General features: G+C 56.0%; 1 protein-coding gene across 1 annotated transcript in view; it reads left to right on the forward strand.

Moving 5' to 3' along the window:
• ITGA11 (integrin subunit alpha 11) overlaps positions 1-26,240 on the forward strand; it is a gene marked incomplete at its 3' end in the record, with an annotated part of 126,261 nt that overhangs the window by 72,088 nt on the left and 27,933 nt on the right. Inside the window, exons 8-18 of the mRNA XM_081113329.1 lie at positions 1,767-1,911; positions 2,474-2,639; positions 4,186-4,256; positions 11,428-11,572; positions 13,522-13,670; positions 17,205-17,345; positions 17,619-17,822; positions 18,516-18,646; positions 21,755-21,921; positions 23,260-23,402; positions 24,842-24,952. Of these exons, the coding sequence (XP_080969455.1) occupies positions 1,767-1,911; positions 2,474-2,639; positions 4,186-4,256; positions 11,428-11,572; positions 13,522-13,670; positions 17,205-17,345; positions 17,619-17,822; positions 18,516-18,646; positions 21,755-21,921; positions 23,260-23,402; positions 24,842-24,952 (1,573 nt within the window). The remainder of the gene's footprint in view (positions 1-1,766; positions 1,912-2,473; positions 2,640-4,185; positions 4,257-11,427; positions 11,573-13,521; positions 13,671-17,204; positions 17,346-17,618; positions 17,823-18,515; positions 18,647-21,754; positions 21,922-23,259; positions 23,403-24,841; positions 24,953-26,240) is intronic.

Consider the following 26,240-nt stretch of genomic DNA (forward strand, 5'->3'; position numbering starts at 1 on the left):
GGAAGCAAGGGCTCCGAGAAATAACGGGACCGGACCCAGAAGGCTCCGGTGGGCCAGTGTCAGGGCCTGAGAGCAACGGGAGCCATGAGCAGGAAGGAGGCATGACGTGACCTACTTTTCCACGGGGTCACTCTGGCTTCTGGGTTCGTGGAGCCTGCTGTGAGTTTAACGCTCTCACTGCATTCCAGGAACTTGTCATCTGATTTACAAAGGAACAAAGCCAAGTCTTTTGCACAATACAAATCACTATTTTAAATCTGATGATTCATGCCGGCGTTCACCCTATTGCAGATTCACACAGATATTCACACTATGCCACTATATGGAAATGCGATCCTGAAATTGTTCCTCGCTTTTTCCTTGCTACATATTTTGTGTGAGTTCTTTCAGAGCCTGGCCCTCTGATGATGTCATGGAAGCACCTAGAATCTCCTTTAAGGAGTTAGCAAAGTTCTCCCTCCAATGGGTCGGACTTAAGCCCCAAATCAGCCCTAGTCATGCGGAGTGCGCCTCTGCGCCCCTTTAGTTCCCAGCTCATACTAAAATTAGAGAATGTTTTGGTCAGCATATTCAGAATATCGAGTTGCTATGAGAATGGCAGATGGTCTGTTTCTCTTAGCTGGTAGCTTGAGGGTGCTCTGGCCTAATGTATTCACCTTTGTGAATACCTCAACATCTAAATCACCCACATCAGCTCATCCGCTTGCTGTGTAGCAAGAGATACTTTTGGTAACCCAAGCCGGAGACCGGCTTTCACCTAGCCTTGTGGAGCTTAAACCTGTGGGTCAGATCCACAAGCAATCATTGCAGGGTAACGTTTATTTTTAGATCCTTATTGGCAAATTCTACCTGCTGGGCCAGCCTCTCAGGCCAGACCATGTCTGCCCTTCTCAGAACCTCACAGTCTGAAGGAGGGTTGGCCACAGAGGCACCGAGAGCCAGTGATGGCTCGGGAGCCAATTTTCCATGCTTCATAGACACGTTTCCAGCTGCAGGAGTCTTTCCGCAGCACCGAGGGGTAGGTGTGCCAGCCCCCACCCCACCCACCGCCTGGCTGGATTGCCCAACAGGCTGGCCACGTGCCTGATCCCGGCACTGAAAACAAAATAAAAAGCGAGAAGCAGAAATATTTGTCGTAGAAGTTGATATTTAATAGTTCCCAAAATAGAATCGAAGTTGTCCTCATGGGAGAAATGAGAACCTGGTCGGCTTCACTGCAGGGATTTTGTGGATTAGAGTCGTTCAGGCATCAAGTTACTCAGACGCGGCACCTGTGCAGGACTCGCTCGGGGCAGTGGGTCTCCATGCCCGTGCTCATGAGAACTTCGAAAAAGACAGGTGCCCGGGCCGCGCCCAGAGATTCTGACTTCAAGAGCTGGGTAGGGCTTAGGCATCACTTTTGTTTTAACTCCCTAGGTGACTCTAATGTGCAGCTAGGGTTTTGAACCACCAACTTAAGGCCTCAAAGAGTCTCCATCTGAACCTGAACTCCCCTCCCAAGCCCACGCCTCTGCTTGCCCAAAACAGCATGGTCAGGACCCTACAGGGGCTTTTTAAAGTCACTTTTTAAAGACAAGCAGTGGCCTGGGCATCTCAACCCTGCTTTTCTGTGGTTCGAGGTCTCAAAACCTTCTGGGTTGCTGGAGATAAGGAGGAGGTGGGAGTTGGCCCTGGTTTCTGGGGCTGCCCCTCTGGGGGACCACCAGGGGCTGCCCCATCCCAGTGTCCCTCTTGTGACCTCCAACCCCCCTGTGCTCGGGTTTCAGTTCAGAAGCTTTCCAGAAGGGAGGAAGGAAAGGGGCCAAGAAGGTGATGATTGTCATCACGGATGGGGAGTCCCACGACAGCCCGGACCTGGAGAAGGTGATCCAGCAAAGCGAGAGGGACAACGTGACCAGATACGCTGTGGCCGTGAGTCCTGTCCCGCCTGTCTTGCCCCTGCCCCTGCCCACAGGCTGCCAGCTGGCTCACAGAGGCTTCACCATCAAACCCCGGGGACCCCAAGGGAGCACTTTCTGGGCAGTGAGCAAGCTCTCCGGGCCCTCAGATGGGCCCTCCTTGCTTCACCTTCTAAAGAGCAAGTTGCACATCTCCCTTCTGCTCTGCCTAGGCCTGTCCACGTAGCCATGGAGAACCTCATGAGGTGCTGCAGCCTCAGAAAACTAGAAACTCTCCAGCCTCCCGACCCCGAGAACCCGATCTTAGAACAGGGCTGTCTCTGGCCCTTCTAGACAGACAATAGGGTGGTGAAGGCCTGGGTGGAGGGGGGCCATGAAAGGGGAGAGGGGACATAATTTAAAGATTACAAAAGTACATAAGTAACATTTTAAATGCAAATGGGGTTTGGGGGACCACTTGGGCCCTCCCTGAGGCCTCCCTGGGGCCCTCCCTGGGGCCCAAGGCCAGGGCCGCCCGCGGGTGTGTGGTAAGTCTGTGCTGTCCTGGCTTGTTGCCCTGCCTTGTTCCCTGGCAGGTCCTGGGCTACTACAACCGCAGGGGGATCAACCCAGAGACTTTCCTGAATGAAATCAAATACATCGCCAGCGACCCCGATGACAAGCACTTCTTCAACGTGACGGATGAGGCGGCCCTGAAGGACATCGTCGATGCCCTGGGGGACAGGATCTTCAGCTTGGAAGGTGAGCCACTCAGACAGAGAGGGCCACAGGTTCCGGGGGTCACAGCAGGTGAAGACCCCAGAGTGAAGGCCACCCCCACAGAGTGAAATGGCCCTCCCTTCACCGTCAGTGCCATCAATGGGCTGTTACTGTGCTGGACACAGGCCGTGCACTTTCCCAACAGCCCAGGGAGGTGGTTTTGCTGGTCGCCTCCTCCTCAACCACTGAGGAAACTGGAGCGCAGAGGAGCTGAGTGACTTGCCAAAGCACCACAGCTTGAGAAGGGGCCGCGGCTTGACTGAGAGTCGCCAGATTCAGCAAATATAAAATACAATATTTGTGGCAGGTTTATACTAAAAAAATGATTCGTTGGTTGTCTGAAATTCAATAGCTGAGTGTCCTGTACTTTCTCTGGCAACCTTAGTTTGAACCCAGCTGGACTGGCTCCGGAGCCTAAAACACTAACCCCGCCTCCCAGGCCACCAGGCATTTTCTTTTCTTGCTTTTAATATGTTTTCATTGATTTCAGAGAGGAAGGGAGAGAGAGATAGAAACATCAATGAGGAGAGAGAATCATGGATCCGCTGCCTCCTGCACGCCCCACCCTGGGGATCGAGCCCGAAACCCAGGCATGTGCCCTGACCTGGAATCGAACCGTGACCTCCTGGTTCATAGGTCGATGCTCAACCACTGAGCCACACCGGCCAGGCTGCCACCGCACTTTCCGCAGGGCTCCTTCAGGTGCCTCCCTACGACTTACACTCCAGTGGGACTGGCCTTCTATTTGCACCATATACTGGGCCAGAGGGCCCTTTCCACACTGGGCTTGCCATGTAGCAGGAAGGTCAAAGCTAGAAAGCAGCGTCCCCAGGCCTGAGCAGTCTGCAGGGCACGGGAAACGACCAGCTACAGGCACACGAAAGGAGACAAAAGACAGTCCTCCTGAACGAGGATAAATAGAAAGTATGAACCTGTGTGTTGACACTCACACTAGAACTTAAACATCCAAGTCACTGTATTTCTCCTCAAAATGGCCCCCTCGGGCAACAAGAGCATTAGCTCCGATAGCAGGTTTGGAAGGGCCCCCCGGGGGAGGGCCTTGCAGCACGCGCACGAGGTTTCTTGTGCAAATCTGCGGCGGTGGCATCTCCTCCGAGGGCCTAGCTGATGTCTGGGAGTCATCCAGGGGCAGCTGGAAGCGACCATGGTGAACGAGCGGAATGAGCAAAGTAGGAAATTCCATTTCTTGCCCAAAACGATTTCTTTCCATGCACTTCCCTTGATCTTTCCCCGATGTTGACAGCCTTCTGGTAGACGTGCCCTGTAATCTGTTGTCCCAGGCGCTTTCCAGCAGGGAGTGGGCCACTAATAATAACCCCGCACGACCCCTGGAAGTGCTCGTGCCTCCCTGGCAGGTGCCTGCCGCTGGGCAGACAAGGCGGGGCTTAGCCTCAGGGCCCCTCACCTCCCGGGTGCTCCCTGGGAAGCCGTGCTGTGGATGACGCTGCAGCTGTGTGGGCACTAAGCCATCGGGCGTGGAACTGACCTCCCTCTGTCCCTGTCTTAGGCACCAACAAGAACGAAACGTCCTTCGGGCTGGAGATGTCACAGACGGGCTTCTCCTCTCACGTGGTGGAGGTACGGACCGTTCACAGCCAGCCTGCCACACACGCAGGGCTCCGGGCCGTCACCCCGCCTTCCTGGGCTGTCTCTGTCCCCTTTTCTCTTGTTCTTGGAGTCGCTCTGCCACCCGTGTTCTGTGGTTGGAAGAGGGAAGTCAAGGTCTACAACTTACAGTGAGCTGTCGCTCCCTCCCCGTGCAGAGTGCCGACGGGGGCGTTTCCTTCAGGACCCGCGGTCCCATGTCGTCCACAGAGCCTTGTGCACACACTAGGCCAGTGATGGCGAACCTTTGGAGCTCGGCGTGTCAGCATTTTGAAAAACCCTAACTTAACTCTGGTGCCGTGTCACATATAGAAATTTTTTGATATTTGCAACCATAGTAAAACAAAGACTTAATATTTTTGATATTTAGTTTATATATTTAAATGCCATTTAACAAAGAAAAATCAACCCAAAAAATGAGTTCACGTGTCAGCAGTGTCAGAGGTTCGCCATCACTGCACTAGGCCAACACGGCAAACCACTTGCACATGCTCTCATAGGGCCCGCATGTGGCTGAGGAGGCCTGTGCGTGCAGGGGAGGAGGCCTGTGCGTGCAGGGAGGGGGCCTGTGCGTGCAGGGGAGGGGGCCTGTGCGTGCAGGGAGGGGGTCTGTGCGTGCAGGGGAGGAGGTCTGTGCGTGCAGGGAGGGGGCCTGTGCGTGCAGGGGAGGGGGCCTGTGCGTGCAGGGGAGGGGGCCTGTGCGTGCAGGGGAGGGGGCCTGTGTGTGCAGGGGAGGGGGCCTGTGCTGCAGGGGAGGGGGCCTGTGCTGCAGGGGAGGGGGCCTGTGCGTGCAGGGGAGGGGGCCTGTGCAGGGGAGGGGGCCTGTGCGTGCAGGTGCGCAGCCCGGTGGCGATGTTGGAGGGTGTCCAGAGGTGTCCGATGTGCTCTGGCGGGCGCCCACATGGGTCCCCTTTCAGTGCAAACTCAGCATCAGATGACAGAGGCCCCAGGTGGGCCCCTGGTGTCACACACAGCGTGTCGTGTCTGGAGCTCTGCATCGCAGGCCGAGTCTCAGGCTGCCCCTCACCCTCTGCACTCACCTGGTTCTGATTCACAAGCCGGGGCTGCGACCTCACAGGATTGCCAGAGGGGCAGAGGGGCCGATACCAGAGAAAACACTTAGAAGCTGCTTGTGTATGCGCCCGGCCTGGGCGTACCGCGTGCAGGGAGGCCCCGTGGGGAAAGCCTGGATGTGTGGTATCAGCACCAACCCTCGTGGGCGTGCTCTGCACAGGCAGGTGTCTCAGCTGTCAGGGGGCGGGTGGGTGGATAGGGCAGGGTTCCCAGTTCCCAGCTACAGAAACCCCATCACAGAATGGTCGCGTGGCCTGCTTGAAGTGCTCTCGTGAGAGAAATACTCATCTCGTGCTCTCTCCCCCACTGAGCCGCTGCTGCGTGAGAGAGTGTGGAATGTGAGGGGCTCATTGGAGGGGAGGGGGCCTGTGCACCACGCAGCAGGCAGATGGGCCGACCGCACCTCGCGCTCAGCTTTTCCTGAGCAGCATCTGGACAGCAAACGCCACGCCCACCTGGATACAGCAAGCTGTCCGTGTCCCAAAATCCTAACAGCCAAGTTATGTGCAGAGGACTTCACGTTTTTCCAGGGATTGGAAATTCCTGCGCCCCATTCATGCTCGGAGACAGTCCTGCCAAGTCGGCTGGTGGTAATGGCTGCCCCTTGTTAGGTGGTGACCTCAGCACATCGTTCCAGAGCCGCCTCTGTGCTGGGTCCCACGAGGTGCAGAGCGAGAGCCCTGCCCTCGAGGAGCTCGCAGTCCGAGGGGAGGAGCTCGCAGTCCGAGGGGAGGAGCCCGCAGCCCGAGGGGAGGAGCCCGCAGCCCGAGGGGAGGAGCCCGCAGCCCGAGGGGGGGAGCCCGCAGTCCGAGGGGAGGAGCCCGCAGTCCGAGGGGAGGAGCCCGCAGCCCGAGGGGGGGAGCCCGCAGCCCGAGGGGGGGAGCCCGCAGTCCGAGGGGAGGAGCCCGCAGTCCGAGGGGGGGAGCCCGCAGTCCGAGGGGGGGAGCCCGCAGTCCGAGGGGGGGAGCTCGCAGTCCGAGGGGGGGAGCTCGCAGTCCGAGGGGAGGAGCCCGCAGTCCGAGGGGGGGAGCCCGCAGCCCGAGGGGAGGAGCCCTCAGTCCGAGGGGGGGAGCCCGCAGTCCGAGGGGGGGAGCCCGCAGCCCGAGGGGGGGAGCCCGCAGTCCGAGGGGAGGAGCCCGCAGCCCGAGGGGAGGAGCCCGCAGTCCGAGGGGGGGAGCTCGCAGTCCAGGGGAGGAGCCAGCACCAGGAGAGACAAGAGCCTCCCTCAAGCAGGTCAGGCCGCCCGTCATGTGCTGGTCAGGACTAGCCCTGTCTCCTGACCCTGGTCTCAGGGCTGATTAGAAATGGAACAGAAAATCCAATTTAATTAAATCCAACAAACATTTGTCAAATGTGACTAAGGTACCAGAAGGGACTAGGATTTCCTCTTGGCACCAGAAGTCCGTCAATGTTCAAGCAATCCAGGGTAGCATCCTCGGCTTTGAGAGCAGGATAAAAGCAACAATAGATTTCCGGCAAAAAATGTACAACTTCAGGAGGCCCCCATCCATGGAGCCCTGTGAACACCCCCTGCTCGTTGGGGGAACCACACGTACACGTCTGATGCTAACCAAGCAGCGTGTGATCAGGGTCTTATGGAAGGAAAGGCCCAGGCGGGGGAGAGGCCGTCAGGGAGGGATCTGGGGAGGGGCTGGCACTTGGGCAGACCCCTGAGGACGAGGATCCCTGCAGCCGTGGGCAGTGAGCAGAAGAACAGAGGGGAAATCTGTGCACGCACCAGGCGCCAGCCCTGATGTTGGGGACAGTGAGAGAGAGGGACTGTCCCTTGTGTCCTTCGTTCATTCCATAATCATTTCTTGAGCACCTCGCTGGATGCCAGGCTCTGTCCCAGGAACTGGGGGCATATAAATAGATGAAGATCAAGGTAACATTTCAGCTGACAGCAGCTCGAGGTCTCATTGGGGAGAAAGATTCAGTTCAGTCTCCTGCTTCTCATACTGTGATTTCTGTACATCCAGAAATCGGGAACCTAAAGAAAAGGGAAATTAAGATAAACTTCCGGTATTGGAGGACGCTTGCGCTGAGCCCTGAAAATGGCCCACGCAGCTCAGTGTGCGGAGCAAGGTGAGTCCTTGTGGACCTCCAGGCTCCCCAGCTGGAGGGGGGAGACCCGGAGCTCAGAGCTCCAGCTTGTTAATGAGGTCAAGGCCGTGCACTGCCCGTGCGGCTGCTCCTACGCGCCCAGCTGGAGAGACCAGGCTGCCTCTCCCCACCCCGCAGACACAGACCCCAGTTCTTCCGTCACCCCAGTCTCATTTTCAAGTGACACGGAGCTGGAATTTTTATGTGATAGATTTTAAAAGAAAGATGATTACATTTGAATCTGAGACTCCTTAATACTTAAAAAAAAAACAAATACCAACTTCCAAATCCAAAGGAATGCTGCAATGATGGTAGACTGTTTGGTGCTGCGACCTGCCACTGGGTTACTATTAGACACAGAGATTTTTCAACGCCAGCCTTGATGCCGTCGTCATTGGCCGCAGCCAACCTGTCCCTGGAGGCCAGCTCGCAGCTCTCAGGGTCAGTCAGATCTCTCTGGGGACCAGGGGCAGGTGGGTCCAGCCTTTCAGCTTTGCCCAGAGCAAGTCCTGAGCCCAAGGGAGTCCATCGCCTAGGCAAGCCCCAGGCTTCCTCTCCCCCAGAAGTGCTCCACCGGGACAGCCTCAGACAGCTACTTCCTGCAAAGGGGCGGAAGGAGCTTCAGCTGCCTGAGCCTGTTCATTACGTCAGAGGAGAGGTCTCTGGTCCTGGGGGAGGGGCCAGTAGAATGCTCTCAAGGGCAGAGGAAAGGCCCAGCAGCTCGTTGGTCTGCTGCCATCTGTCAACAAGGAAACCAACCTTTGAGTTAGGAAGGAGGGACCAGAGCCCAGCACGGGAGAGGAGACCCCAGAACATCCCCTGGTCACCTACAGAGCTCCGGGCTCCAGACCACAGCAATTGCATCCCACGCTGATGGCCAAAGATCAGAGCCCCTGAGGGAAATGGAGAGCTGGAGCCGACCCAAGAGCTCTAGTCTTGATTTGCAAAAAGGAGAAAGAGGGTATCCTGGACATTACAGCTCCCTGCTCAAATTCCAGAACAGATTTTGAAGCCAATGCTTTCATTAGCACTTGGAAATACATGTGAAAGTCACTAATGGCTGGGATGGCTTCTGTGACTGCTGGCTGGCTACTGAGGTAGTGAACTCCCTGTCAAGCTGGGTAATCAAGAAGAGCTTTCAGAAAGCTTGCAGAAGGGAGCCTACCCCGCAAGGTGGCATTGACTCTCAGAATCTATAATCCCCATGGGCCGCAAGGGAAAAGTGTGGAGGAAGGAAGAGAACTATAAATAATTGACGCCCTTTGGTGATGGATGGAGCTGCTGGGGAGGACGCAGCAGAGGAATTTCACAGTAAGCATCCCACACCGAGTCCATAAATCCCCCTCCACACCAATGTTTACAGAAGGAAGCAGTTTTATTAGGGTGGGTCCGTCTACAAAAACCCCAAGATAAGAAGAGATCATTTTTCCTGTGACCTACACATGACGATCTGACACCCCCCTGCCTCCTCAGCCTGTGCCCTCCCCTCTGGGTTGTGGACCGGAGAGCGAAGGTCATTGCCTGTATCTAAGGTTCTCAGCTGTTGACGCCTTAAAGCTGTTATTATTTGAAGGGGTTTCCCACTTTAACTAGGTTTGCGTATCTGGTTCAATCCAAAGTGAAAGAAACCAACCCGTCATGGTGAAATGACCTCGAAGCTGTGAGCCCCTCCTGAGCCCCCACAAGCCTTAACGATGGGGTAGACTCTTCCACCCGCCAGCTAGGGCAGGCAGGCAGGGCTGTCCGTCAGGGCTGTCTGTCCACACCCCCCTTCAGCCCCCCCCCCCGCAACATCCCCCGCTCCTCCCGTGAGGCCAGGACATGGTAGCCAAGGTCTGCCGCATGCTTACTCCAGACTGCTTACAAGGTGGCTCCTGGTGGCAGGAATCATTTCCGGTTTGCTAAGGTCCTCCTAAGCCCCACCGTTTGGCCTTGGGCTGTGCCCTGGTCCCAGCACCCCACTCCTGAGCCTCGTTCCCAGAAACCCTGAGCAGAGGTGCCAACCCGCTGATCTTGAATGAGCAAGGGCAGGGTGCCCCTTGCCCTCCACCGCCCCTCCTCCCTGCCCTGGCCACGGCTTCGAGCAGCACACACCGTGAGGGGCTCCTCTCCACGGGAAGGTTGAGGGCCTGTTTCTGGGTCTTTCCCGCCCAACCCCCTCTAAACGCCTGGCACTCATCCTTCCTCAGGCTTCACTTGGAGCTTATTGAAAACAAGTTTCATGCCAGAATCCAAGCAACTAGTTAAAGCACAATCCACCCTCTGAATGATATAGCCCCTTAGAAGGGGCTCCTGCGAATAGAGTCCGGCCCCCTCTAGAGTCACTCTGGTGGTGGACACACGGGCACTAGGGAGCCGTGGGAGCACCTGGGGGGGGGGACAGCACCCAGAGGTGGTCTCCCTGCACGCCAGCGCCCAGGACCACCGCTGACCACCGCCACCTGCCTCCACAGTCCTGCCTCGCCAGGGCCAGGAAGAATCGCCGGCACCTGGCATTCTCATTCCATCACTGCCTGGCCGTGCAGCCTCAGACAAATCATTGAACCTGTCTGAGCCTTCGTCTTTGAATAGATTCCAGACCCACTTTTCAGTCTGAAAAATATTTGTAGAATTGAATCTTGAGGCTTGGAAAGGACGTTGCAATTTTGAGACTTACGTAATCATTGATCAAGTAAGTTTTTCTTAAAATCCTTTCCTAACTCCAATGTACATCCACCCCCTCCCTCGGCTGTCCTTGCCTCCGTGAGAGCACTGCTCACGAGCGATGTGAAGGCTCATCCAGCGCAGCACCAGCTTGACTGTGAGATTGATGCTTTGACTCCTGCCCCCGGAAGTGCTTTGTGGGTGAATTAATGAATGAGAACAGCTGCTTATGTACCCCGTCCTTATTAGCTGCCAAGCACCTGCTAAGAATTTAAAACGCTAGTTCTTACAACAAAACCTGAGGAACCTGAGGCTCAAGAAGAGAGAGAAAATTGAGAGGTTACACAGCTAGAAGCTTTGGAGGTGGCAGGTCTGTCCCCAGAGCTCATGCTCTAACCACAAGGCCAGGAATTCTCAGCCTCAGCCCTATGGACGATCCAGGCCCGATGCTTCTTTTTTTAATATATATATATATTTGTTGATTTCAGAGAGGAAGGGAGAGGGTTGTCATGGATGTGGCCTTGGCTCATCTGTCCAGCCTCATCTTGGACCACACTGCCCCTCTGCCTCAGCATTCCAGACCCAGTTTTCAGTTCCTTGAAACCAAAGGCTCTAAATCCTCTCCAGCCGCAGGGCCTTTGCACAAGTTGTCCCCACCCCCTCCAAGTGTCTGGAGAAGCATCACATTCAAAAACGCTTTTGCTGACCCCGTCTCAATCTAAATTAAACCTCACTGTGGCGTTTACTACATCCCTCTTCACATTTATCACGGTTTGCAACTATTACATTTATTTGTATATTCATTTACGGTCTTTGAGCTCCATGAGGTGTCTGGCACAAAGTAAACACAGTGAATTTTTACTTAAAAAATGAAGCAGGATTTACACACAGGGAAGCAACTCAGACACTACAGAGGAATGTGGACGGAGGCCAAGTGCAGGGACAGCTTGAAGGAGTGTCAGAGAGAAGGAATAGTGACAAGAGGCTTCCTGGAAGGGTTCTGAAGCCCAAAGAGTAATGGAGGTTTGGTTCTGGGTTTAGAGTTTCTTTCTAGAACATTCCTTCTCTCCTAAGCTCCCATCCTTAAGATTAGTTTGACCCATTTTGCTCTAAGGATGGATTGGGGCAAGAAGGTCCTGAATGACCTTTTGAAGGTCATTCAAAAGCCAAGGATCCTGGCTACAAAGTTGGGCTGTTAAACAGTGAACCCAGGAGAAGGCGCCCAGGGTGGCTGGCAGATGCTTCATCGTGCAGGACCTGGTGTGGCTTCCCAGAGAGGGCCACCTGGGGACCAGAGCTGATGTGTGTCCCTCCCCACTGTCAGGACGGGATTCTGCTGGGAGCCGTTGGCGCCTATGACTGGAACGGAGCTGTGCTCAAGGAGACCAGTGGCGGGAAGGTCATCCCCCTCCGAGAGTCCTACCTGAAGGAGTTCCCTGAGGAGCTCAAGAACCACGGCGCGTATCTGGGTGAGAGCCAGCGCGGGGCCGCTGCTGGGCAGTGGGCAAGGAGGGGCCCGGGAGCCACACCGCCCACCCGTGACCCGAGGGGCCCCTCTGTGAGCATTCTGCTGATTCAAGCAGGGGTCAGGGCCATCACCTCTTCAGCCTGGCACCCACCACGCCAGCACCCTGCCCGACAAGTAAGTAGGTAGAATAAATGACAAGCCATGCACCTGCCCCTGAAATGTGCTCCAGCGGATGTTTCTAATGCTCCTCCTCCTCCCAGGAGATCCTGGGGGGTAGAGCCAGGCTGACGGACCCTCATGAAACCCCGGGTCTTAACCACAGTCACCATTTGGGTGGGATCCTGAGGGAATGCCTCCTCTCCTGCTCCTCCTCCCTCTGGGGCTCGGCCAGTGAGGGCAGGGTCTGGGTCTCTGGAAGATTCCTCCCTACGTGCCCCAAGGGAGTGGGGAGACGGGGGAAGGAGACTGGAAGGCCAGGCTCCGGCCTCCACGGGGAAGCTATATGGCTGCCGGCCAAGCCCTCTGGGCAGGCCTTTGGGAGGCTGGTTCAGCTTTCAGGGTGGCCCTGCCTGCTGGCCAAGGAGCCACATGGGAACCGAAGCCCCAGCCAGCAGACTGATGGGAGCAGGAAATTCTCAGTGCTGCTTGGAGCTTTGCGGGTCAGCCCATGCCTGCCCTCAGGACATGCAGCCCCCAGGCCCCTCCCACCACCATCATCTCCCACTTGGACGGCCTAAGGCCCAGGGCCAGTTGAAAACATTTCCAGCCATGCCACTGAGGGCTCAGCTCAGAAGGAATCTCTGCTCCGCACCACAAGGCTAGCCCCACCCCGCCCTCATACAGGCATCTCTGGTTGTGCTAAGTGCACAGCCACGGTAGCTACCCACGCTGCGTCCAGGCCCTATTGACCTTTCAAGCCCCATTTCCCAGGATACACCTTCAGGGGTCAGAAAAGTTGTGTCTGAAGCCAGAGTAGACAGCCTGCTGCTCCCACACTCCTAGCCACTGAGTCAGCTCCTCTGTGCATCCTGTAGCCACTCTGGAACCATCTGCTAGGAACCAGATGACAGTGTCACACACATGCACACACACACAAACGCACACATGCACACACGCACGCACACATGCACACACACAAACGCACACACGCACGCACACACGCACACATGCACACATGGCAGAAGGAGACATCCATTCCCAGAAAGAGCCCAGGAACTGCCAACAGGCCTGACGCCCACCTAAAACCGGGACCCAGGGTCCAGAATCATCTGGCAGAGTGGAACTCGGCTTTGCACGCTTTCCGGAGAGCTGCCTGAAGTTGCTGCACAGTCACCTTCTGGATGCTGAGTGGGCAACTCGAGAGTCACAGTGATCAGGCAACGCCATCCTGAGAACACAGATCGGCGTCTTTCCAAAGAGCCCTGGGCTTCCATTTCTTCCATATTGCATGGCGTATGTGTGGCCTGTGAGCCTGGGAGCTCCCTCCTTTGAGTCTGCAAAGCTTCGGGGCTGCAAGAATCCCTGAGGTCTTTACATCTACGCAGAGAACATTGGTTTTCATGAGCCACTTGGCAAGGATTTATGGGAATGGAGAGGGCACTGTTTGGTCCCCGATAAAAAGTTAGTGGGGATCAAAAACCAAGCCTGCCTAATATAAAATGAAACGTGGCCTGGGCTCACCTGTCTCCCTCCTGCTGCCGGTGAAGGAGGGGATGTGCTCATTCCAGGTCAGCTACACCTGTGGTGGCCCCGCCTGACTTCCTGTATTCCCTCCGGCAGGGGTGGGTGCAGGCCTGGGAATGACTGCCCTGGGTTATGGCATCTGCCCGGCTGGCCCTGAATGCACTTCCTGCACCGGCCTGTCCTCCGTACAGCTGAGCCATTCGTGGGGCCCCGGCAAGACCTGCCGAGCATGTGGGCCAGAGACCAGCCTGTTTCCTCCTGTGGCAGGGTACACAGTCACATCGGTCGTGTCCTCCAGGCAGGGGCGGGTGTACGTGGCTGGAGCCCCCCGGTTCAACCACACCGGCAAAGCCATCCTGTTCACCATGCACAACAACCGGAGTCTCACCATCCACCAGGCCCTGCGGGGCGAGCAGGTAACGAAGGGGGAGTTTTCTGGGGAGGAAGGAACAGAGGGCGCTAGACCAATGGGGAAAGCTGGGCTGGAGGGGTCTCTGGGCCTCATCTCTTCCCTCTCAGTAGGACGGTCCCCAGACCCACATCTTTCCTGGTTGGGGGGACATCTATCTCCTTCCCACCAGCTTTGGAGCGAACAGTTCCATCCCCAGAAAGCCAGGCGCTGGTCCCCGCTGCAGCGAGGAGAAGCTGAGCACTTGCTTGCCTGCATTTCCTGAACCTCTGCCCCGACTGCCAGCTTCTTCCTGGTCATGTTTAGAGTTCATGGCTAGAAGCAGCATCTACCAGTGGTTCTCAACCTTCCTAATGCCGCGACCCTTTAATACAGTTCCTCATGTTGTGGTGACCCCCAACCATAAAATTATTTTCGTTGCTACTTCATAACTGTAATTTTGCTACTGTTATGAATTGTAATGTAAATATCTGATATGCTATATGTGTTTTCCGATGGTCGCGACCCACATGTTGAGAACCGCTGATTCTAGACTGTGCTTCCCAGCCTGGGCTGCCACGGTCCCTAGGTGTCCTGAGGGGCAGTCATGTTCCTCAAGCCATCTTCACGCCGCCAGGAGTGGGAGGAATTGTGCACCCACCCACTCGAGGCCCCATGGGTTCGCCGAGACGCCAGCTTCTTTCCTTTGCCTGGAATGTTAGCAATGCAGAACGGTACGGCGGCCAATCCACTGCCCGGCCTGGGATGTGGTGGGCAACCAGACCGTGCTGCGGAGAGTCTCGTGTTGGACGGTCATGAGTGCAGACGGAACGCTATGACAACAGTCATTGGTGGTGAAAAGACCAGAACACAGGGTTCTGATCCAGGTCATTTCAACAGCTGAGGAAGCCTGTGGTCCTGGGAAGCAACACAGCTTTTCCATGGTTATAGAGTGGATTCATGACTGGTCAAGTTCAGAAGCCAGGACTCTTGGTGGGGCTCTTGCATTGTGCCACCTCCTAACCCCCAACCCCAAAACCAGGCCTCGGCCCCTCCTGACTAGCCGGATCCAGCATCCATGGCATCCTGGGCCTTAGGCTGGGCCCTGTCCAGGTCTTACTGGCCCAGCTCTACAGAGCCTGGGAACAGCCCTGTCTCCTGCATCGTCTACGACTGCCTTTGGCCTGTCACCTTGAAGACAAGCTCCTCACTGGCTCTAACCTAAACCCCTCCAGCTGTAGCAAGCCCTCATCCCACCACTCCCCTTGTCATCTCAAGGGTTCTGGTGGACCCAGGACACTGCTCTGTCCCCCAGCCTCTGCCCTCTCCACCCACACTTGGCCCAGGGCCAGCTCTTTTGGGAATCCAAGGCTAGACCTGGAGAGCTAGAGGGAATTTGCTGATGAATTTATGACATTTTTACTGCCCAGTCCCGCCTCCAACATCCGAAAGAGAAACCACAGTGCTGAAGGCAGCTAAATTAAGTGGATTCTAAGTCACCATGACCCACATAGCTGAGGCCACATATTTAGACAAATGTCTCCATCCCTCCCCCCTTATTTTTCCTCTGTCTGCCTTTTAATTACTTTAGACAAGCACATCTTTTGCCCCGGGTTTATGATTTTTGTTTCTCTCTTCTGTATTTTTATCTTTCTCCTTAGTTAAAAGCTGTTCATGCTTTAGGATAGTTTTTTCTGAAAGCACCCTCAGCCAGGAGGTGCCTGCGGAGGGAGAGTCACGGGCTCGGGTGTTAGACAGACCCAAGTTCCAGCCCAATTTGGCCATGACCGGCCTTCGGACCTTGGGCAAGTGACTCAAATTCCCCGAGCTTCAGTTCCTTCCCTGTAAGACAGTGATGGCGAACCTATGACACGCGTGTCAGAGGTGACACGCGAACTCATTTTTTTGGTTGAGTTTTCTTTGTTAAATGGCATTTAAATATATAAAATAAATATCAAAAATGTAAGTCTTTGTTTTACTATGGTTGCAAATATCAAAAAAATTCTATATGTGACACGGCACCAGAGTTAAGTTAGGGTTTTTCAAAATGCTGGCACGCTGAGCTCAAAAGGTTCGCCATCACTGCTGTAAGATGAGGACCTTGCTCTCTCCTTAATGAAACATGAGGCTCATACATGCTGACTTGAGGCTGTAAAGTGTGTCATACAGGGCCTGTCCCTGGGAAGACTCCTTCCCTTTCCTGGGTGACCCACTGGTTCGATAAACATTGACTGAGTGCCTCCCTGTGCCAGGCAGGGCACCAAGGCCTGGAGGGAACTCAGCAGGCACAGTGCCCACTTCACGAGGCACCTGTGGTGGGAGGAGTATGAGGCCAGGGGAGCAGCTAGAAGGGGCACCCACTGTGGGGAGTGGAGTGGGAAGGACAGAGATGCTTCTAAGAGAAAGGGACCTGAGGGATGGTAGATACTCACGGGGCAGGGGAGAGGCGAGGAGGGCATGGGGTTTCTGGAGAAGAGAAATCACAGGTGTGGCAGGAGGGGTTGTAGCAGCTGGAAGGAGGGAAGGGAGGGAAGCAGGTGCAGCAGCATCACACTGGAGAGTTTGGACTTTTTCCCAAAAGCAAGGAAGCAGCATGGTCAGCGGCTAGTGCCACTCTGGCTGCACGTGGGGTGGGCTGGAGGGGCTGGCCTGGACGCAGGGAGGCCCTTGGATGGTGCCCGACCTGGGGAGGGAGCCGCAGAGGGGGAAGTAGATGGACTGGGGCCATGTTTGGCAAACACCAGGTGGGACGCGCTGGGAGACTGCAGGTGGGAGAGGGTAAACGGTGGAGCCGGGGAGGACCCCCTGGTTGAGTGGGTGATGGCGCCCTCACTGAGGTGAGGAGCGTGGCACCCAGCATGGGAGAGGAACATAGTGACTGCTCAAAAGCTGGAAAGAAATCATAATTCACCACACAAGGTGCTAATCCCAGTTATTTGTGACATTAAACATGGAAACGAGTTAAATTCAACAATAGAGGACTGATTAAACACACTGGCACATGCATAATTTTGAATATTATAGAATCAGCAATGTTGTGTAGCAAAAAATAATAAATGCTCATGATCCATCAGTATGCAAGCCATATGTATAGTATGATCCTTGATTGGAAAAATAAGCCATATATACACACACAAACAGGGCACACACTGTAGAGAAAACAGACCGGAAGAAAACACACTGAAAGGCTCATAGCAGCTGGATGTTTGGACAAGGGGTGACTTTTATTCTCTTCTTTAGACCTTTCGTTATTTTGCTCTTTTTTGCCATTATACTGTATCGATTACAAACAGAAGAAATGGCAATCAATAAGATTGAACACTGGAAAGAAGAGTGGGGCAGAGATGTACTAATATAACAAGGAGAAAAGAGGAGAAGGAAGGACAGACTGACAGGAGGAGTCCACTCCATGGGGGGGGGGGGGGCGCGGAGAGGCATGAGAAGGGGAGGGCCTTCTCGTTTTGTTCTCCAAAGACTGTGTCCCTCCGTCCCCCTGCACTGGTGAGGCGAGGCCTCCAGCAGCCCAGCCCCACGCCTCTCCCGCCCTGTGCCTGTGCCGCAGATAGGCTCTTACTACGGGAGTGAGATCACCGCGGTGGACATCGATGGCGACGGTGTGACGGACGTCCTGCTGGTGGGCGCCCCCATGTACTTCAGCGAGGGCCGAGAGCGAGGCAGGGTGTACGTCTACAACCTGAGACAGGTACTGCTTTGGGGGGCCTGGCAGCCTCCCAGGGGCACCGGGTCCTTGCCTTCGCCCTGGTGCCCACGAGGGAAGCTGGGTCACGGGAGAGGCCCACGCCCGCTGCTGAGCCAGGCCAGGGAGGCCAGGAAGCTCCTCTGTCGCTGGGCTTCTGTAGCCAGAGGAGGGACGCTGGGGAGAGGGGGGAGAGAGGCTGCTGCGGGCCAGAGGGGACCGTGACCCCCAGGGCCCTGCCAAGCCCCCCTGAGCCTTTTCCTGCCCCTGCTTCTCCAGAACCGGTTTGTTTACAACGGGACACTGAAGGATTCCCACAGCTACCAGAATGCCCGATTCGGGGCCTCCATCGCCTGGGTGCGCGACCTCAATCAAGACTCCTACAACGACGTGGTGGTGGGAGCCCCTTTGGAGGACAACCACGGAGGAGCCATCTACATCTTCCACGGCTTCCGAGGCAGCCTCCTAAAGACGCCGAAGCAGGTAGCGCCGATGCGGGGAGTGGGCCCTCGAGTCCTAGTGGCTCCTGCTCAGCCATTGGCTCGGGTTGTCTCCTGTGTCCTCATCCAGGGAAGGATCCCATCTCCTACCTCTACTTGCCTTGTGTCCCAGTTGTGAAATGGGTACATTTTTCTTCGGGGACTTCCACATCACCCCCATGGGCACTCCTCCCCGCTTAACTCTATCTCAACAAGAGTCCCAGGGACCCGAACCTCACCCCTTCCACACGCGTCCATGCACCTGACCACAGCAGAGAACTCCCATCCGGCCTCCCTCTTCTCCAGAAATGCTCCAGGCTGGTCACCCTGCTCACCTCAGAAGCGACCCATTGCAGGTCCCGTCCCTGCAGAGTCATTTTCTTTGCTTAATGTTATTAGTAAGACAGGCTAATATGCCACATTGGAGATGCTAATGGCTTACCTGCCGGGTAACATGGACTTACACTGAATGGGGAGCTCGTTTCAGACACAATACTTTAGTCCAAAGGCACACCCTGAAGGCAGGCCTTCCAGGGGCCAGCGCAGACCAGGCGGGGAGAGAGCTGTGGGCTGGAGAAGCGCATGATGGTTTCAAACAGGCTCCTTCCGGGGTTCCCATTGGTATTTGCCCTGTAGGGGGCCCCGCCCACGCTGGTCCAACAGGGTCCGGTCCCAGCTTTCTCTTCCCACTCCCTAGAGAATCGCTGCCTCGGAGCTGGCTCCCGGCCTCCAGTATTTCGGCTGCAGCCTCCATGGGCAACTGGACCTCAACGAGGATGGGCTCGTGGACCTGGCGGTGGGCGCCCTGGGCAGCGCTTTGATTTTGTGGTGGGTTCCTTCGCTTTTCTTACTCTTGGCTGTCCCGAGAGTCATGACGGATAAGGGTTTAAAGATGTGCTTTGGGATCTGAGTCCCTTTCTTTAATCATCGTCAGCCAGACTCACCCTGTTCCTACCCCATCCTGGTTACACATCTTTGTATGGAACGACTAAGTTATTTTGAAGTCCCAACCCCTCTTATCAATGGACTTCTAAGACTGTTGAGCACTTAGTGTCAAAAAGCGCCCCTTAGAATGTATTCTAAAAGTTCTGGCTACTTAGGCATTTCTGTGACTCCAGCCTTTCAAGCTACTTAAAGGACCAGATCTCCCTTCTCCACTGGTGTGAAGAGTGTATGTAATACAGAGATTGCTTTCCCCCAAAGCCCTTCGGACTACTTGTCTCCCTTCCCAGGGCCTAATTCCTGCACCAACCCACTAGACCAGTGGTTCTCAACCTCCTGGCCCTTTAAATACAGTTCCTCATGTTGTGACCCAACCATAAAATTATTTTCGTTGCTACTTCATAACTGTAATGTTGCTACTGTTATGAATCATAGTGTAAATATCTGATATGCAGGATGGTCTTAGGCGACCCCTGTGAAAGGGTCGTTCGACCGCCAAAGGGGTCGCGACCCACAGGTTGAGAACCTCTGCTCTAGACATTTGCCGTCTGTCTGCACACAGGGTCTCTCCTTAGCAGTAGTCTACAGGGTTTTTTTTTTTTGGTTTTTTTTAAATATACTTTATTGATTTTTTTACAGAGAGGAAGGGAGAGGGATAGAGAGTTAGAAACATCGATGAGAGAGCTGCTCCTGCACACCCCACACTGGGGATGTGCCCGCAACCAACGTACATGCCTTTGACTGGAATCGAACCTGGGACCTTTCAGTCTGGAGGCCGACGCTCTATCCACTGAGCCAAACCAGTCAGGGCTAGTCTACAGTTTAAAAAAAATTTTTTTAAAAATCTTTCTGAGAGCCTGTATATTTTGCCATGTGATGGCTACTTTTTGAGCTGAAAAAAAAAAAAATTAATTTGAACATTTTTTTATATATGAGATATTTTTCATCATAAATATGATAACTCAAGGAAATTTTGTAAAGTAAAGAAATCGCTCAGTTTCATCACCTTAACATTACCACTGTTAGCATTTTGGCCTGTCTCTTTTGAACTTTTTTCAACCAGCATATAATGGTCTATAAATGCAACCACATTTTTCATACAACTTACAAAAGGCATTAAACAGGCTGTGGTGTGACTTCACACGGCGATAAAGGAGAGGCGGACATGCTCTTGGGCCACAAGAATATTACATCCCCTGGGGCAATGTGTGCACCCAGCTTTTCTAGAAAACAGCTGAAGCTGATGCGTTAAAGCTTTGGGTGGGGCGGGCTTCCGTCCCCGATGTGAGGGTGAGAGGAAGCTGCAGCGGGAGAACCCTGAACCAGCCAGGCTAGCGGCCCGTGACCGGCCTGTGACCACAGTGGAGAGCTCCCATCCAGGCCGGCATGGCGCCTTGCTCACTGTCTCTCCAGAGGTGGGACACCACCTCCGCTCCCTGCAACAGCCGTCAAGTGGAGGGATGGGCACAGGGCACCTGCGGGCTCCTCATGGCCTCGCTGGCCACGGCCAAGCTTCCGCTACCCACACCCCAGGTGGTGTCCCGGCCCGCTGGGCAGCGCAGGAGGCAGGGTCTCTGTGGGGGCAGCCCGTGCACTGGCACGCGGCCGGCTCCCTGTGACGGTCTGCTCCAACGTGGGGGCTCTGCCATCGAGGTGGCAGCTCAGACCGTAAAGGTATTCACTGTGTTGGTTCCAGTGAGGAAGCAAGACAGGTGACCAAGACCCAGGGTCAGGTGTATCTGTAGATGTGGCCTCGCAGGTCCTTAGGGTGACACATAACTAAGTAAGTCCTTTACAGGAAACAGAGAGGGTGCATACCCACACCCACAGAAAGAACTGGACCAAGCTCTAGCTTCTGAGGTCCACGCGAAGGGACTCGTGGGCAGAGCCCGCTGGGGAGACTTTCGGTCCCACGGATCTCACGTGGGACTGCCTGCCTGTTAGCATCACCTGGGGAGCTTTTAAAACTCTCACTACCCAGGCTTTGCCCAGCCACAGTCGTTTTTAAAGACGCCCCAGTGTTTGTTTCCAATGGAAAGCTGAGTTTGAGAGCCACTGAGATAAGCTATTATGTCCACACACCACACTGTCTCACTCACCGGCCTTGATACTTACAGTTCCCGTGGGAGAGGTCACGTGACCTGCCCAAGGTCCCGGGAGGAACCAACAGAGCCAAGACTCAAATCCACCCTGTTCACCCCACAGCAGAGTACACAGCACCCCCTTACGCTAAAAAGAGCAGAGTGTTAGCACAGACATGACGCGGAAACTCTGAAGCATCTAAATCACTCCGCACTTACGTCTTTCCATCTCCATGCACGGTTTGGAAAGGCGTTTCCTTCCCTGAATAGGTTTGACTTAGGCCAACAGAAGAGTAAGTTTCATTTCCTTGGCTGCCTGGACGGGTAGTGTGGGGTGGATGGGTGTGAAACCTCTGGTACAGGGAGCGGGTCCCTCCTGTGCCTGCACACGGGCCTCACCTGGGAGCTTTCACACCAAGCCCTTCAAAGTCTGGTCCGGGGACCAACAGCAGCAGCAATCCCTAGAACTTGCTAGAAGTGCGGCGTCTGTGCCCACCTATAAGATCAGATCTGCATTTTCCCAGGTCCCCGAGAGATGTGCCAGTGTGTTGAATATAGTGATGCCGATTCTGAGTGCAGCTTGGGCACCAGGAGTTTTCAAGCTCTCCAGATTATTCTAATGTTTATCCGGGGTTAGAAACCACTGCTCTCAAAGTGAGGAGGAGGCCGAAGGAAGTCAGTGTGCTCCGCAGTAAGGAAAACCATGAAGGGCTGCCTCAAGGAGCAAGGAGGTCGCTGAGCCGCCCCTTGTCACCTGTGCCAGTTTTGCCCAATTCTTCAACAACTAGGGTCCTCTCTGCCCACTGTCCCCACACACTGCCTCACCCTCCAGCGATGGTTTTGCGTATTCCACTCCCATCTGGCTCTCCGCCTGTCCCCCAGGTCACAGCAGCTTCCCGCCCTTCTCCTCCAGGTCCCGCCCCGTGGTTCAGATCAACGCCAGCCTCCACTTCGAGCCGCCCAAGATCAACATCTTCCACAGGGACTGCAAGCGCAGCGGCAGGGACGCCACCTGCCTGGCCGCCTTCCTCTGCTTCACGCCCGTCTTCCTGGCACCGCACTTCCAAACAGAGACAGTCGGTAAACCGGGCCCTCCCTCTCCCCATGGACTTCGGGATTGCTCTGTTTCAAAACCTGGGCTTTCACTGGGTTTTACGTACCAGGCCACACCTAGAGCCCTTTGATGACTGCTAGATGCCCATTTGACGCTCTGATTCTAAAGGACAGAGGGGGGATATCAGGCCAGTGTGCAGTGATGACCGAAGGAACGGCCAGGAGAAGAAGGAAGTAGTTGGGGTGCCGTTTGGATCAGAACAGAGGACTGGAAGCAGTGGAGTAAATTGATGCAAATGCCATGACGTCAGCCTGGATGCAGGGACACTCAGACCCAGGAGGGGAGCTGGGAACAGGGATCAGGGGATAAAGACCCTGTAGCCGTGGGCACTGCCCCAGGAGGCGTGAGTCTGCAGCAGGGTGTGCTTCTGAGGGCCCATCACTTCACTTCCGGCCAAGGCTGGGGTCAGACACTGCCTTGGGCCCAGGCAGCCCTAGGAAGTGCCAGCTGCAGGCCCTGGGACCAGGCTGGGTCGTGCAGGAAGTGGGGACTACAGAGAGCTTCTCAGCCAAGAGCGGGGCCAACCGGACGAAGAAGAAGCAGGTGTCTGGAGGGGTCGTGGGGGGGGGGGGGGCGGGGAGATGAGAACAGTCAGACCTGGGTGGTGTGCCTCTCTCTCAACTGCTACCTATGAACGGAGGAAGATGCCAGGACCTGGCGCACCCAGAGGGCCGGCGGCCGGGTTACAGGAGGGACTGGGCCTTCCTGGAATCAGCGGAAGATCAGCCTCGTTGAAGGGGAGGGAGCTGTAGGACTTCAACCCCACATCAGAGTCTTGAGTTTGAGGACGTGGTGGGAAGCTGGTGGGAGCTGGCCAGCCTCCCCCCACTAGTGTGATGGGACCTGCCACCTGCAGAGGCTCTGAGCCAGACATGCTGGGATCCCAGAGCCGAGGGTGAACGCTGGGGGGAGGGGTGCAAAGGTGTGTTGGCTCCAGGAGGGGCTCAAACGGACATCACCTGACTCTTGTTCTGTCTCCTCTCCTCCTACTGCATTCATTTTCCCTCCATTTCTTCCTCTTTCTCTTTCCCTTCACTGTCAGCCTCATTTTCCTTCCTCCTCCTCTGCCTTCCTCTTCTCTTCGGTTCCTTTCTTTGCTCCTTTCTCCTTCATCGCTTGCTCTCTGCATGGGCGTTTCCTGCCCACACTGGGCCTCCTGGGGGGAGAGGAGCAGCTCTTTGCTGGCCAGCCTGGAGGGCTTCCTGGAGGAGGCTGACTTTCCAGAGGCTGTTTTAAATGAGAGGCAAACAGTCTTGGGTGGAAATGTGGCTTCACTTCATGGCCTTGCCCTCTCCCTCCTGCAGGCATCAGGTACAACGCCACCATGGATGAGAGGCGGTACACACCACGAGCCCACCTGGATGAGGGCGGGGACCGATACACAAACAGGGCTGTCCTGCTCTCCTCCGGCCAGGAGCACTGTGACCGGATCAGCTTCCATGTCCTGGTGAGCCTGACGCCCTGCAGCCCCAGCAGCAGAACCCAGGTTCCCACAGGAAGGGGACACGGAGCTGGGATGGGGGTGCTGCCACAGGAGAGTCAGATTGCTCAGCCGGTGCCAGCAGCCCTCAGGGGGCCAGCCAGTGGGCAGTGCCCTAGACCGTGGCCACCCCACACTCAGGCCCCAGAGAGAAGGCCATGGGGACACTCTGCCTACACTGACAGCACCCTCCCCCGAAATTCCTCTTCCCCAGCTCTCAAGCGCCCACTGTTTCTTTAGCAGGGATGAAACGTGGGGGGGTGCACTCAGTGAGGTCTAGCGGAAAGCGCAGGGCCAGCCCGCAGGGACCGTGGCTTGAAAAAAAGAATAAGCAGGCATCGACTGAAAATGAAGAGCAGGCGAGGCCAGTGAGGTGGACAAGCTGGGAGGAGGGACAGAGGGAGGCCAGCCTGGCAGAGAGGGAGAACCCATGAGGGGCTGGCGCCCCATTAAATGGATAAAGAAACTTCAAGTACCCAGGCCACAGCTGCAGCCTCAGGGGCACAGGAACGGGCGCTCAGAGCCCCCTGGCCCCTGGAAGCAATGGGCACAGTCAGCCAAGCTAGTGGGTGAGAAGCGCCCGCATCTGTTAACACGGGGCCTCTTCTGAGGTGCTGGTAACGGGGCCTCAAAGTGTGGCCCCGGGACCAGCAGCGTCCCCATCACCCGGGACCTTGTTAGAAAGGCACATTTTCAACCCCCATCCCAGACCTCCTGAACCAGAAACTCGGGGGGGGGGGGTACTCAGTGTCTTAGCAGCCCTTCCCCATCCCGGGGGTCCTGCAGCTCCTCCCGTGTGGGAGCTACGGCCTTAATACAAAGAAGCCACGCGTGTCAGGATCGGGGTTCCCTCGGGGGAGGTTTTTAGGCACCTCCAAGCATCCCTCATACCATCTGTACACAGACCAGCCGGAATCACCCCTATTTTGGCCACAGGCTGTGCCTTCGTGGGTTTAACACACTGAGTAAGCCCCTCACTGTGCCGGCCTGTGCTAAGAGGCTTCGGGGGGAGGAGGACCGACACACAACCAGGAGCTTGAGAGCCAGCCATGTGGCGGTGGCGGTGACGGGTCTGGACAGGATGTGGGGATGGGTGCTGCCGGCTTCCTGGAGGTGGAGGTGTTGGGAGGTGGGTGCCTGGCCATGAGGAATGAGCAGGAGCTTGGGGAGACACAAAGCAGCCAGGTTGCCAGAGGCCGAGCCCAGGGCCTGTCCAGGAGACACACTCCGCGCTGCGGCCCCGACTGGCAACCTCCAGCCCCCACGGCAGCTCCCCTACCCTGTCCTCGTGCTGAGGGCCCACAGGGCACTGCCCTCCCGGTTTAGGGGTGGCCTCCCTCTCAGTGGTCCCGGCCCAGGAACGGATGTCCCCTCTGCCCTCACCATCCTCACCTCCTCCCGCACAGGACACCGCTGACTACGTGAAGCCAGTGACCTTCTCGGTGGAGTATTCCCTGGAGGACGCCGACCACGGCCCCATGCTGGACGACGGCTGGCCCACTACCCTCAGAGTCTCGGTACGTCCTGGCACACAGGGCGCACAACCCTGGTGCATGCCCCAGCCGCGCCCCTACCTCCTCCGGGAGGCCCAGACCCGAGGGGGCAGCCCCGAAGGAATTCTCCCCCTGCACCAGCCCGCAAACCCGCAGCACGCTCCCGCCCGCCTCCCTGTGGCCTGTGCTGAACCATCTTTTGAGGAGGAGGGACCAGGCCTTCTCCTATTGGAGGCGCCCTGTACCCCAGCACAGGGTGAGCGTTGAGTGGGTCACAGGATGAGGGGCCTCAGAGCTCATCGCCGCCTCGCTTACAGATGAGGCCCTGGAGGCCGAGAGGGCCTGGTCTGCAGTTTGTTGAATGACTAACTGAGAGCAGACACCCTTCCCACCTGCTCCTAAGTTTTCCAAAAACAGGTGCTTTCGCCTCATCCTGGGCTCTGGCCCCGCCCTCACCCACGTTTTCTAATCCCTGGCTCGAGGGGCATCGGAATGTTCTGAAACCTGACAGGAGCTCCGACACCTGCCACTCCTTACGTCCCACTCAGAGGAGATGTCAGCCGGGTGCCATTCTGTGCGAGCTGCGCTGGGAAACCAGGCAAATGTGTAAACTGCAGGATCTCAGACCTGAGCCCTCAGGATTTAGGAAACAGCTCTAAACAGACCACAGAGCTCTCAAGACGGTGACCTGCGAGGTCTGGTCTCTGAGAATGACTGCACCAGAATCCAGCCGGCAAACAGAGTTTCAGATATTCAACTCACATTCTCACATGTGTTTCTCCAACACAACAGGGTTCCAATAATATCACTTCTGAAAATCCCCTTTGCTCCCATTCACCTCGATCAAGTCCCCCACCTCCCCCGGCATCGCCCCTTCCCAGACCACCCACACTCTGCCGCCCGACCCTCAACCTTCACACCGCCCTCTCCCTCCTGCTTCTGAGTCACAAATGCGAAAGAGAGGCTGCCTTAAAATGCAGTAGAGCGGGGGAGACCTGGACTGGCAACGCCAGGAGACGGGACGAGCTGGGTGCACAAGTCATCAATGTTTTCCCCATCACAGTAATTACAGAGCCATGACAGCCCATGACTGAGTATGTGTCACTCATTGTACACACGGAAGCACGTGATGCAGGCTCATGTGCAGGGTACTCAGTGCTTGACACCGGTGACCTGGATGCAAGTTGGTGACAAGCGTCCCCGGCCAGGCCAGGTCGAAGAGCTCTGAGGACGTGTAATGGAGCAATCAGACAATAGGGTGGAGGGACTTCCTGGAGGAGGTGGCTTTTGACTAGATCTTAACGGATGATGT

Source organism: Myotis nattereri (assembly GCF_964212035.1).
Source record: "Myotis nattereri genome assembly, chromosome: 1".
In the NCBI taxonomy this organism is placed as follows: Eukaryota; Metazoa; Chordata; class Mammalia; order Chiroptera; family Vespertilionidae; genus Myotis; species Myotis nattereri.